The sequence below is a fragment of the Argentina silus genome, assembly GCF_951799395.1.
Source record: "Argentina silus genome assembly, chromosome: 2".
Classification (NCBI taxonomy): Eukaryota; Metazoa; Chordata; class Actinopteri; order Argentiniformes; family Argentinidae; genus Argentina; species Argentina silus.
This window is the reverse complement of record NC_139656.1, coordinates 32,897,900-32,910,511: the sequence shown is the minus strand read 5'-3', so window position 1 is coordinate 32,910,511 and position 12,612 is coordinate 32,897,900. Positions and strand designations below refer to the sequence as shown.

The 12,612-nt window shown below is 47.4% G+C and overlaps 1 protein-coding gene across 1 annotated transcript in view; it reads left to right on the top strand.

Moving 5' to 3' along the window:
- The window catches only part of sgcd (sarcoglycan, delta (dystrophin-associated glycoprotein)), a gene marked incomplete at its 3' end in the record, with an annotated part of 65,245 nt that extends 55,888 nt beyond the window's left edge, over window positions 1-9,357 (top strand). The window contains exons 7-8 of the mRNA XM_083688400.1: window positions 6,372-6,495; window positions 9,184-9,357. Of these exons, the coding sequence (XP_083544526.1) occupies window positions 6,372-6,495; window positions 9,184-9,357 (298 nt within the window). The remainder of the gene's footprint in view (window positions 1-6,371; window positions 6,496-9,183) is intronic.
- Window positions 9,358-12,612: the final 3,255 nt, after the last annotated feature.

Here is a 12,612-nt window from a genome sequence, read left to right as displayed (position 1 = left end):
AGAGAGAGAAGAGAGAGAGAGAGAGAAACAGAAACAGAAACAGAAACAGAGACAGAGAGAGAGAGACAGACAGAGCCTGTTTGACAAATGTATAATAATTCATTCTAGAGGATATGACTTTGGGTGATGAACCGCATCGCATCAATCATGTAGGCCTCTTTTGAAACGATTATTTAAAAATGTTTCATCAGACACAGCGTATCACTTTGACTGATGCTCCAAAGCCTGTCTCTCGACGCCGTGTGTAATTGTTGGTTGGAGGCTACTGCTTCTCCTTCTACTGGTGCCTCTTTTTTATGACAAGTGGCCCAATTGAAAATGAAATACGTCTAAACTATCCAATTACGTCGCGGAGGGGGGTGGGGGGGTGAGGGTGGGGGGCGTGCGTGAAGTGCCGGAGCGTGAATGAAATCTAATCTTTTTTTTTTGTGCGCGATGTGTCGGAATCTCGTGACAGGTAACAATTCAGGATTCTACTTCTATTTCGGAATGTCATATTCTCACCGCGCCCCCGTCGGCGTTGTGGAATTAGAACAATAACTATCATATCTCTCTGGCTCGTGTCATTATTATTGTTATTATTGTTGTTGTTGTTGTTGTTGGACGGGACATGTCCTTCTATTGAGCTGATCTCGGGTGATAAACGGCACGGCAGGCTTATTTGACAGGCGCTGACAGCTTTCATAGTCTGGCCACGTCGAGATAAAGGGGAAACAATATGAAGCCTGGTGAGCTCGCTCGCCGCAACAAAAGTTGAGCATGGAAAGTGTTGCTTCGAGAACAAATAGGACATAAACGGCTTTGTGGTTTGGGGAACCGTCGCCGTGGTTATGGCTTTATCTTTATTGTTGTTCGGCAATAGCTTTATGACCGTTTTACCTTGGAGTGGTTAAAACTTTTGGGGGTGATCTGTAACCATTAAAACAAATGTGACGGCAGAGCGGGAGAGAAAGCGGACCCTCGTGGCCGCAGCAATGGGGTCAGTGGTCCGCTCCACACTGCAGTAAGCCCCCCCACTGTTCAGACAGCCCCCCCCCCCCCCCCCCCCCCCCCTCAACACAAACACACACACACACACCCCACTGCTACTTGTCAGAAGTCATGGTGCAGACACAGTGTACCGTACGACAGCGCTGGTGTTGAGGTCACCAACGTCCCGGAGGTGGGGCTTCTGTTAAAGCCTGCCACGTCACAGAGTCTCTAGAGCTGATCCACTGGGCTCGATGTGAGCCGATAGACGTTTCACTGGAGGTCTATGCTGTCTTGTTTGGTACCAGTAGAACCCATTTATTGTAGGCCTGGTGGGGGAGGCTGGTGGAGGTAGAAATCAGAGGACAGGCTCATTGTAATGCATGGAATGTGTGTTTGATACCATTTGTTCCCCTTCCTCATTCCATTCCATGCATTCCAATGAGCCAGAGAGGGAGGGAGTCTCTCTCTTTCTTTGTTTTGCCCATCCATCCCCCATTGACATCTCATATGCTCTACACAGGCAAATGACACCCCTCCTCTTGTTTCTGTTCAAAACTCTGTGGGGGATTGGAAAGAAACACCACATACGCACACACACACACACACACACACAAACACACACTCACACACACACACACAGACATAAACAAACAAAGCAGAGATTTTGAGAGAACTAACAAGCAGTAATTGCCACATGGTGAGCAAGCATCGAAAAACACATACCCATGGCAGGTGTTTGTCCTACCACCAGAACACATACACACACACACACACACACACACACACACACAAACACACACACACACACGCACACGTACACACATACACACACACACACACACCGAGACACACACGCATGCACGCACACACACACACACACACACACACACACACACACACACACACACACACACACACACACACAGCCAGACACAGGGAGGGGGCGTTTTAGCAGCCATCCCGTTCAGATGCAGAACGTGTCGCTTCAGCCCATGGTTTTATTCCCAACACAGCCTTGACAGGATCAATTTGATGTTTCTCTTGGTAAAGCGTCAGATTACCCAAGTCTGTGAGATCTTGAGTAGACACCTAGGATAGCGTTTCCAACGCTCCGTCTCCTAATCTGCTTCAGTTTCCCTCCAGCAGCATCATTGGAGACAAGGCGACGCCTCGGCCCGGCATACAGAGCAGGTGGAGGCCGGCGAAGGTAGAAATCGTTCTGTTCCGTGCATTCCAATGAGCCCGTCCTGCGATTTCCGCCTCCGCCACCTTCCACTGATGCAGACGGCTGGCCAGGCTCTGGCTGACGCTCTCAGTCAGCAAGGGGGAACAGAGAAAGGTTGCATAGGGCTGAGATTAATAAAGTTGATTTCCATTTTGGTTGGATTTCTATACATCTGTAAGAGAGAGGCTTTGGACAGCCCATTATTTGGAAGCCAACATGGCAATTTTGTTCTATTCTGTTCAGACGATGGAGGTCGGTTGTCAAATGGAGAGATGGAACGGGAATTCCATTATTGTGAATCAAATTATTCATGAATGGAATTTAATTATAGTTTTGACTCTTTTTTCAATGTCAACAGGGTCTGCGATTACCGTTCGTACTAACTCAAAGATCTCACGCACTGAAGGCGTCATGTTTAGTTACACATGAAAGAAAGCAGCATTTCAATAATTATATTGCCAGTTGCTTATTCCAAAGACAAGCAGGGCGTTACACTGCCCTGTTGTTAGCTAACATCACGTTGAGTGTTGAACTAGTGTGACAGGATGGGATTTCAACCCGGGTCTTCCACATGGAAGACACAAGCATCTGCCATGAGGCCAAGAGGACATCCTCAAGGTCTGAAGGTGACACTTGTCTCAGGCAGGGCTACCTCATCACAAGAACGTGATTCCAAACCACCTCCGCTACATAGGCAGCTCTTCCCAACAGCTGGAACGAACACGAATCAAGGGGAGGCTGGTGGAGGTAGAAATCGTAGGGACGGGGCTCATTGTAACGCATGGAATGGAATGAGGGATGGTGTCAAACACCTGTGCAAGCTTGTCCTACGATTCCTGCCTCCAACAGTGTGTGTTTGACACCATTCCTCATTCCGTTCCACGCATTACAATGAGCCCCGTCCTCCACCATCTCTGCCTCCACCAGCCTCCCCCTGACAAGAGTTTACAGCATTCTCTTCTTTAATTCATTTGCGACTTACACTAATGGGATCGTATTGGCATTTCGGAGAGAGAGCGTCTCTGCTTTCTGTCAAAACGAGCACTTTGCTTATTCATAACATCCCCTCTTTAGAAATTGGATCGTCAGAGTTGAGACAGGAGAGGAGATGGAGAGGAGAAAAGGGGGATGAAAATAAGAACATGTCTTTTTTTTAATGGTGGCTGTGCTTTCATTCAGGATGAGAAAAGATGAGATATATTCAATTAAACCCTTAGATAAGAGAAGGAAGATCTTTGAGATTAAACATTATGAATTGAGTAGAGGAATCATATTCCCTGTGTTCTCTCTCTTTCTCTCACTCCCTCTCTCTCTCCCTCTCTCTCTTCCCCCCTCCTCTATCTCTCTCTCTCCTCTCTCTCTCTCTCTCCCCCCATTCCCTGTCTTTCTCTCTCCCCCTTCCCCCTCTTTCTCTCTCCCTCTCTCTCTACCTCTCTCTCTCCCCCTTCCCCCTCTCTCTCTCTCCCCCCTTCACCCCCCTTTCTCCCTCTCTCTCTCTCCCCCCCTTCACCCCCCTTTCTCCCTCTCTCTCCCTCTCTCTCTCTCCACACACAAACACCTCTTCCATCTTAATCTCAGAGTGTACATCTTAGACCCTCACTGTGGCTGAAGATAAGATGGGGAGGTCACAGTTCCACAACCCTCTCATTCAACACCTGAGGTGTAATTTACCACTGTGTGTCAGTCACTAGATAGGGATGTTGACTTTCACGGCAGATTATTCAGGCCACAGTACGTGAATCTCAAAAGAATATTTTTGCAGAATGCACAGTACTGCTTACAGACAATCAAGGTTGACCGTGACCATAATACGTTTACGGTAATAATCCATAAAACATATTCATAATAATCCATGTATCACCTCTACCCTATTTTCCCAAATACATAATCTATATGGTACCAATAGCCAACTGAAAATATAATATTTACTGTACTAGGTAGGAGATGGAATGGAATACATGTAATGGAATTTTGATGGGATTCTAGGGACTTCATTCACCCAAGCGTTCATCTTTATTTCCTACTTGCTTATTACTGTGAAATTGTTTATGTAATGGAAAGCGGTTCAATATGAATAGGTTGACAGGTGCTTATTTGAATATAAATGCTCCTGGATGTTTTGCAGGTCATGTGATCGATACTTCATTTCCTTGTTGGGCGGCAGCCGAGGCAAGCAGAGAAGAGAGAGACAGGGAGAGAGAGAGAGGGGAAGGAGAGAGAGAGAGAAGGGTGGGAGAGAGTGAGAGGGGGGAGGAGAGAGTGAGAGAGAGGGGGAGGAGAGAGAGAGGGAGAGGGGGAGAGAGGGGGGGAGAGAGACAGAGAGGAATATAGAGAGAAATACAGAGAGAGAGAGAGAGAATAAACTGGAGTATGTGCTACAGAGCTGCAACCTTGTGTCCTTGCTCCTGTCTCCATTCCAGGGTGTGTGTGATACCTCATATCCCAAACAGAGATAGCAACTCTCCCCAAACAGATATGATCTATGACATCACTGGTATCAGATCCATATTAAACACCAAGAAACACTTGAAGACAGACAGGAATACTGTGGAGAGCTCTTCTGAAGCTCTTCATGTACTCAACTGAGACCTCTTCTGAAGCTCTTCATGTTCTCAACTGAGACCTCTTCTGAAGTCGACCATATTCTGAACTGAGACAGACCAGTCCTGAAGCTCTGCATGTTCTCACCTGAGACCTCTTCTGAAGTCGACCATGTTCTGAACTGAGACAGACCTCTTCTGAAGCTCTGCATGTTCTGAACTGAGACAGACCTCTTCGGAAGCTCTGCATGTTCTGAGCTGAGACCTCTTCTGAAGTCCACCATGGTCTGAACGCAGAGCTCTTCTGAAGTCCACCATGGTCTGAACGCAGAGCTCTTCTGAAGTCATATATGGTCTGAACTGAGATCTCTTTTGAAGCTCTGCATGTTCTGAACTGAGACCTCTTCTGAAGCCGACCATGTTCTGAACTGAGACCTCTTCTGAAGCCGACCATGTTCTGAACTGAGACCTCTTCTTAAGCCGACCATGTTCTGAACTGAGACCTCTTCTGAAGTCGACCACGGTCTGAACGCAGAGCTCTTCTGAAGTCGACCACGGTCTGAACGCAGAGCTCTTCTGAAGTCGACCACGGTCTGAACGCAGAGCTCTTCTGAAGTCATATATGGTCTGAACTGAGACCTCTTCTGAAGTCAACCATGTACTGAACGCAGAGCTCTTCTGAAGTCGACCATGTTCTGATCTCAACTGACACCTCCAGAACAACACACATACTATAACACTCGCCTATGTGTTCATCATAAACATGGTACATGAAAGTTTAATCAGAGTATGTGTTTCAAGGCCACGGCTCCGTTTCCATTACAGCATCTATTTTAGACCGTTCCAGACATACGTATTATATGTGGGTCATTCCATAAACTAGGGAGCCAGTGACGGTGGTGTGGATGGAAAACTTGTGAGGGCTGATCCAAAGATATTTATATTTAACTTGCACTTAATGTTTTCTGATGTAGTGGGACAGCATATCTTGTGATGAAGAAGAGCACAGGATATTTCAAACACTTACTGTACATCCTTGTATTGGCTTGTTGCCTTCAAATATTTAGCAAAAACCATGGGAGATAAAACTGTATCTTCATATTTCGTGGTGTTAATCAGTAGAATCAGTATCAGTTTCTTGATAATACAAAATTCTAAATGCCAAGTAAAACTTGAATCCTATGACACTCCCGCGTTTCTTTTTTACTTTGTTACATGTGTGCGTGCCTTTGACGCTCACTGCGTGTAGCAGCGTAACTTTTTAGGTGCCAGATGTTACGATGGTAAGGAAGATCGACTAGTCACTAATCACAAGTCCAAAGTCCAATTCTGCACATAATTAATTTTATTCCTGACATACTAAACATATTTTGATATGTATTAAACCACTTTGAAATGTTGACCCCAAATCTCACACTTTGGCCCCCTCATTTTTGGAATGACCCATATACTGTATGTTCCGATATTCACTCTACCATACTACGTAGAACACATGGCGAATGCATTGCTTCATTCTAAGCGGTAGGGTAGTATGGACACTGAACCACAGCCAGTATTGATGTGGTGGTCTTCTTCTGTGGTGTGTGTTCCATTGTTGTCATTGATGTAGTCTTCTTCTCTTGTGTGTGTTCCAGGTTGGAGTCTCCAACCAGGTCCCTGTTCCTGGAGGCTCCTAAGGGGATTCAGATCCTAGCCGAGGCCGGGGACATCCAGGCCACCTGCATAAGTGACCTGAGTCTGGAGTCCAAAGATGGAATGGTAGGCAACCCCCCAAACCCCCCATCTTTATGAATACATGGCCCCACTCAAACGCTCTGAACATGCCGACATCCTTCTCTCCATTCTTCCCTCCTTCCTTCCTTCCTTCCTTCCTTCCTTCCTTCCTTCCTTCCTTCCTTCCTTCCTCCCTCCTTCCATCCCTTACAATCCTCCCTCCTTTCCTCCCTTCCTTCCTTCCTCCCTCCCTCCCTCCCTTTCCTCCCTCGCTTCCTTTCTCCCTTCCTCCCTTCCTTGAGGTTTGATCTAACACAGCTGGATCGATTGAAAACAGCTAAAGTAATCCAGCTAGATGGCTATTGCTTTCACCAATCAAATCATGTCAGATCAGTTTACTTCAAGGAAGGGAGGGATGAAAGGAGGATATCTCATAGAATATTCAATAGAGAATGAAGCATTCAACCAGAGCTGTGTCAGTGTCTACCAGGGGAGGCTGGCGGAGGTAGACATCGGAGGACGGGATCATTGTAATGCATGGAACGGAATGAGGAACGGTATCAGACATGTGTTAATTCCATCCCACGCATTACACTGAGCCCGTCCTCCGGTTTCTACCAACCACCAGCCTCCCCTGCTGTGGACACCTGTGTCAGTGTCTACTGATGTTATTGTAATATAATAACACTATACGCCATTTAGCTGACGCTTTTATCCAAAGCGACTTACATTACAGTGAGTGCGTACATTTCAGTATATACGGTCCCAGCAGGAATCAAACCCACAACCTAAGCGTTGTTAGCGCCGTGCTCTACCAACTCTACCAACTATACGGTCCCAGCAGGAATCAAACCCACAACCTAAGCGTTGTTAGCGCCGTGCTCTACCCACTGAGCCACAGAGGGCCTCTTACTGTGTGATGTAAGTGGTTGGTGATGAGCATGAAGAACCTATCCTACCAGGACACTTGTCCTGGGATTCCCTCTCAAGGTAATAAGACAATGAAACACAATCACAAGACTGGTGGATTCACCACGTCAACATCCCACGTCCCTCTGTGTTATAGGTCTGTGTTATAACATCTCTGCGTTATAGGTCTGTGTTATAACATCTCTGTGTTATAGGTCTGTGTTATAACATCTCTGCGTTATAGGTCTGTGTTATAACATCTCTGTGTTATAGGTCTGTGTTATAACAGCCCATTTAGTGCTAGGGGCCTTTTTCACCCCTATAATTGCTCCCTAGCTCTCACAGTCCACTTGAGTCGCCTCAGAACTGTCCCATTCGTCACCTGCCTGACTCAGACAGACACATCTCCCTCTCTGTAGGACACCCTTGGCATTTACACCGCAATTAGTTGTGAGGTCTACCCATTAGAGATCCAACTCACAGGCATACACATGCACGCGCGCTCGCGCTTGCGCCCACACATGCGCGGACACACACACACACACACACGAGCGGCCACACACACGCACACGCACACACATACACACACACACCCACACACGCACATACACCCACACGGCACACACACACACACACACACACGCACACACACACACACACACACCCACACACGCACATACACCCACACGGCACACACACACACACACACACGCACACACTGCAGGCCGTCTCACGGAGAAGATGTGCTCAATAGCAGATGTCTGGAGGAGTCAACTGAGACTCGCAGCTTTAAAAGAGTTCCAGGTCATTAGATGGGAATGCTTCCCCCAGGCATCTAGTAATGACTCCTTTTACCTCCTCCTCTCTGGACCACCTCCACTCCTCCACTCATCCCCCACCCCTCCTCTCATCCTCCACTCCTCCTCTCATCCTCCACTCCTCTGGGGAAATACAACACCTTAAGAGTCCCGCGAGGGGAGAGGCGAGAGAGAGAGGGGGGGGGGGGTGTAGAGGGAGGGGGGGATGGAGAGAGTGGAGAGAGAGGGGGAGGGGGAGTGGAGGTGGAGAGAGAGGGGGGTTAGAGAAATGGGATTTGAGAGTGTCTAGGTGGGTGGAATGGAATCGTTCTGCCAAAGCAGTGAGTGGGAAAAAAAACCAGACCCATTGAAATGGTAATGTCCCAGTAAAGTGGAAGGTATTGCTGGAATTGATTGGCAGCTTAAATGTTTATTATGGATTTGTCCATTTGAGGTGGAGAAGAAGCATTTTTCACTGCACAGAGATGAGTTTGGTCGGTAGACAGTGAGAGCTTAATGTTAGAAACAGCTTTATCCGTTGATATCCACTTCTGTGGAGGTTCGTTTATTACACAATCAAAGAGGGGGGCTGATTGGCTGATTTCTCCTCCATTTCCCTCCTCCTCCTTTTCCAAAAATGCAAATGAGAACGAGGCGTGTGGTTTGATGGACAGTAACGGCCAAAGCCCGACTTTGAACGTTTCCAGAGGAGGAGAACTGACCAATGGAAATACTGGGTTTATGTCTAAAGTTTTTTACAGTTTTTTTTACAGTAAATTTTTATGGCTAGAATTGGTGTGCGGTATATCACGCGCACACACACACACACACACACACACACACACACGCACACACACACATAAACACACGCACACACACACACGCACACAAACACACACACACACACACACACACACACACACACACACACACACACACACACACACACACACCCATGAATGAACATGTGTATTTTCCATCAGTAACCCAGCGTCTGTCCTCTCTCCTCTCCTCCCTGTGGGGTCAGATCACTCTGGACTCCAAGAAGATCCGGCTCCTCCGTCTGCCGGAGGGCAAGGCGTCTCCCTCGGGATCCAGACAGACTGTCTACGAGGTGTGTGTCTGCTCCGACGGGAAGCTCTTCCTCTCACAGGCCGGGGTGGGATCCACCTGCCAGATCAGCAACAGCGTCTGCCTCTAGAATACACACACACACACACACACACGCATATTGAAATACACCCACACACACACACACACACACACACACACACACATACACACACACACACACACACACACACATATTGAAACATGAACACACAAAAACTGACACATGCGCCCACATACATACACAAAAAACAGCTTCACAAAAATACTGAATACACACTTACACAAACATATACTGTACGTAGATGAACACTTAGACAAAAACGCACGCAGATGCAGACTCCTATTGAACACACACACACACACACACACACACACACACACACACACACACACACACACACACACACACACACACTGAGAACTAGGGGGTCTATTCTCCCTAGCAGCTCCCCGACAGGAACGGAGATGGATCCTCCTGAGATTTACAAACAGACACTCGGAGTGACAATGTTCTGTTCTCTGTCCTCAAGACAATTTCAGTACCAGAACCGCTAGGGTGATCACCCACATTATCACCCCTGCAATATCCTGCATATATCCCGCCATTCAACCCCCCAAGCCTGACTTCTCTGCTTCAGCCCCCTCTACTGTACCACGCCGGTACTGCAGCGGTGGGAGGCGCTACTCTTTTTAATTTTCCTGCGATTGCATCTTACCTGGTTTGCTAACAGCCAGTTCTCACGATACTGTAATATTTGGGGGTTTTTGGGGGGGAATTACCGTATGAAGAGTGTGCAGATTTCGTGTTTTCTTTTGTAAATGACGATCCGATTCCGTCAACTGTATCGAGCTTCTGTTTCACTTGCGTGTCTCATGTCGGCCCTCGACTTTGTAAATCATCGTGAAAAAGACGAAGAAAACTACGTAAACAGCAGCAACAGGAGCACAGTTTTTTTTTTTGCTGAACCGACAAATCAACTCCAAGAGAAACCATTCTGTAAATGATGCATGTTCTTCACCGGTGGTCACCCTACCTGGTCCACGTACTGGGACTGAACCAATGAGATCCGCCCGCTCTGTTCAAAGAGAGGAACCGTGCCTGTGCCTTATATCAATGCACTTGTGGCAAGGAGAAGCACATCACACAGACGTTCTGTTGTACATTTGATTTGATTTCAGTTCGATCTCTATTGTGTGTAGAGAGTATAGGAATGCAAAGATCTACCTTGAGCCCTCAACTGCCCCTTAACCTCCCTCCTTCCCTCCCTCCTTCCGTTGCTCCCTCCCTCCCTCCCTCTCTCCCTCCCTCCTTCCCTCTGTCCCTCCCTACGTCCCTCCCTCCCTCCCTCCCTCCCTTCCTCCATCTCTTCCTCCCTCCCTCCCTCCCTCTCTCCCTCCCTGTAGCCCTCCTTCCCTCCTACGTCCCTCCCTCCCTCCCTCCCTCGCTTCCTCCATCTCTTCCTCCCTCCCTCCCTCTCTCCCTCTCTCCCTCCCTGTAGCCCTCCTTCCCTCCCTACGTCCCTCCCTCCCTCCCTCCCTTCCTCCCTCCCTCCCTCTCTCCCTCCCTGTAGCCCTCCCTCCCTCCCTCCCTCCCTTCCTCCATCTCTCCCCCCCCCCCGACTGTCTTTACAGTTGTGTTCTTTTTTTGTGCTAATTAGTCTTAGTATGACATCTTGAAAAAGCTGGTTGTACGTCCAACAGATAGATAAACACATGATAAACACATGACTTTTCTTTCTGAGATGTACTTCTAAGCAAGAGCATCATCCTCTTTTTATACTACCAACCTGTAAATACACATCACGGCATCTCTGTGTGTCTACGGCACATCCTCGTGAGAGAGAGAGAGAGAGAGAGAGAGAGAGAGAGAGAGAGATGTCTGCTCTTTTGCAAATGAAATACTACTTTTATAATACTGTGTGTTTTTGTAAAAAGAAAAATACTGAATAAGTAACTTAACACATGTTGATATTCTTCAGGTTAGCATGTATAGTCATGTCTACGGTGTTTGCCTGTCAAGAGGAGCAAGCGGTTACATTGCTTTTTCTGTATTCTCGTCTCTCTCCTCTGTGTGATGTTCTCACCCGCTGAGCTCAGTCCTACACATGAATGTGAGCCCATTTTGTTTGTCAGTTGGGGGTGTGGTCTTTGCATTCCTCTTGTGTGTGTCGTGTGGAATGTGCTCCACAGTGAGCCTTTTTCCTTTTTATCGATTGTTGTATTTCTTCCCGTTTGGTTTATTGTTGAATGATGCTCAGAGCGACAGACAGACTCACCGATCCAAAAAAGCAGGAGGGGCCCCTACGACTTGACTGACACATACTGATCCTGTTTTCACACTGACTCATTTGACTCATTTGACTCATTTGACTCATTTGTCCTGAAACGCCCAACTGCGAAATGCAGTCGACCTCCAGTCAGCGATGTCAAGTGAACAGTGTTTTCTCTGGAAAAGGAGATCATTAGGAAGCAAAAACATCCATTTTTTCCTTGCGTCATTATATTTCCTTCAGCCTCAGACCAGACTCTCATTGGTCCGCACAGAGGGCAGCAGTACGGCCACCGGGAGAGGCGGTTTTACAGCAGTGTTTTAGAGCTCTGTTAATGTTCCGGGACGTTAAGAGATTGTGTATTCTAGAGATGTTAAGATGTTTTATATTGGGCCTGTACAATGAGAGAGATATTTTTCCCGCATAAAATCTTTTTTTTCTTTTTTTTGGGGGGATTTCTCACACATTATGAATCCACAAGCGCATTGCTGATGGGACATTAACTAAATGGCCAGATGACCGGGGCAGATTCATTTAATTTGGTCAGATTATAGAGTCTAAAGTCTGAAAGGCAGATCACACACACACACACACACACACCCACACACACATACACACACACACACACACAGGCTTAAATACTGTATAAAGTATCTGTGTATGTGTGTGTGTGTGTGTGTGTGTGTGTGTGTTCATGGATGTGTCCGTGCGTGTGTGTGTGTGTGTGTGTGTGTGTGTGTGTGTGTGCGTGCGTCTCTCCACAGAGGATTGAATCCACCACCAGCCACCTAAATTAAGTTGCAACTCCCCTTCATTGTGCTCATTAGGGCCCGTCTGACTGTCAGGAGTGTTTGATGTGTGTTCAGACTGGTGGGATGCTGGGCAGTCGGCCGTTGGGATGCTCATTAGACAGCATTTTTTAAGCATTGGGTCACTGGCACCCTCAGATACAACCCCAGCAACAGACAAAAGACCGCAAATCATTCCTATACCACCAGCCGCAGTCCTCCACTCCTCTCTCCCGGCCAGATCACACGTCTGAAACGCCATTCTGACTCCCAGTGATTAGACAG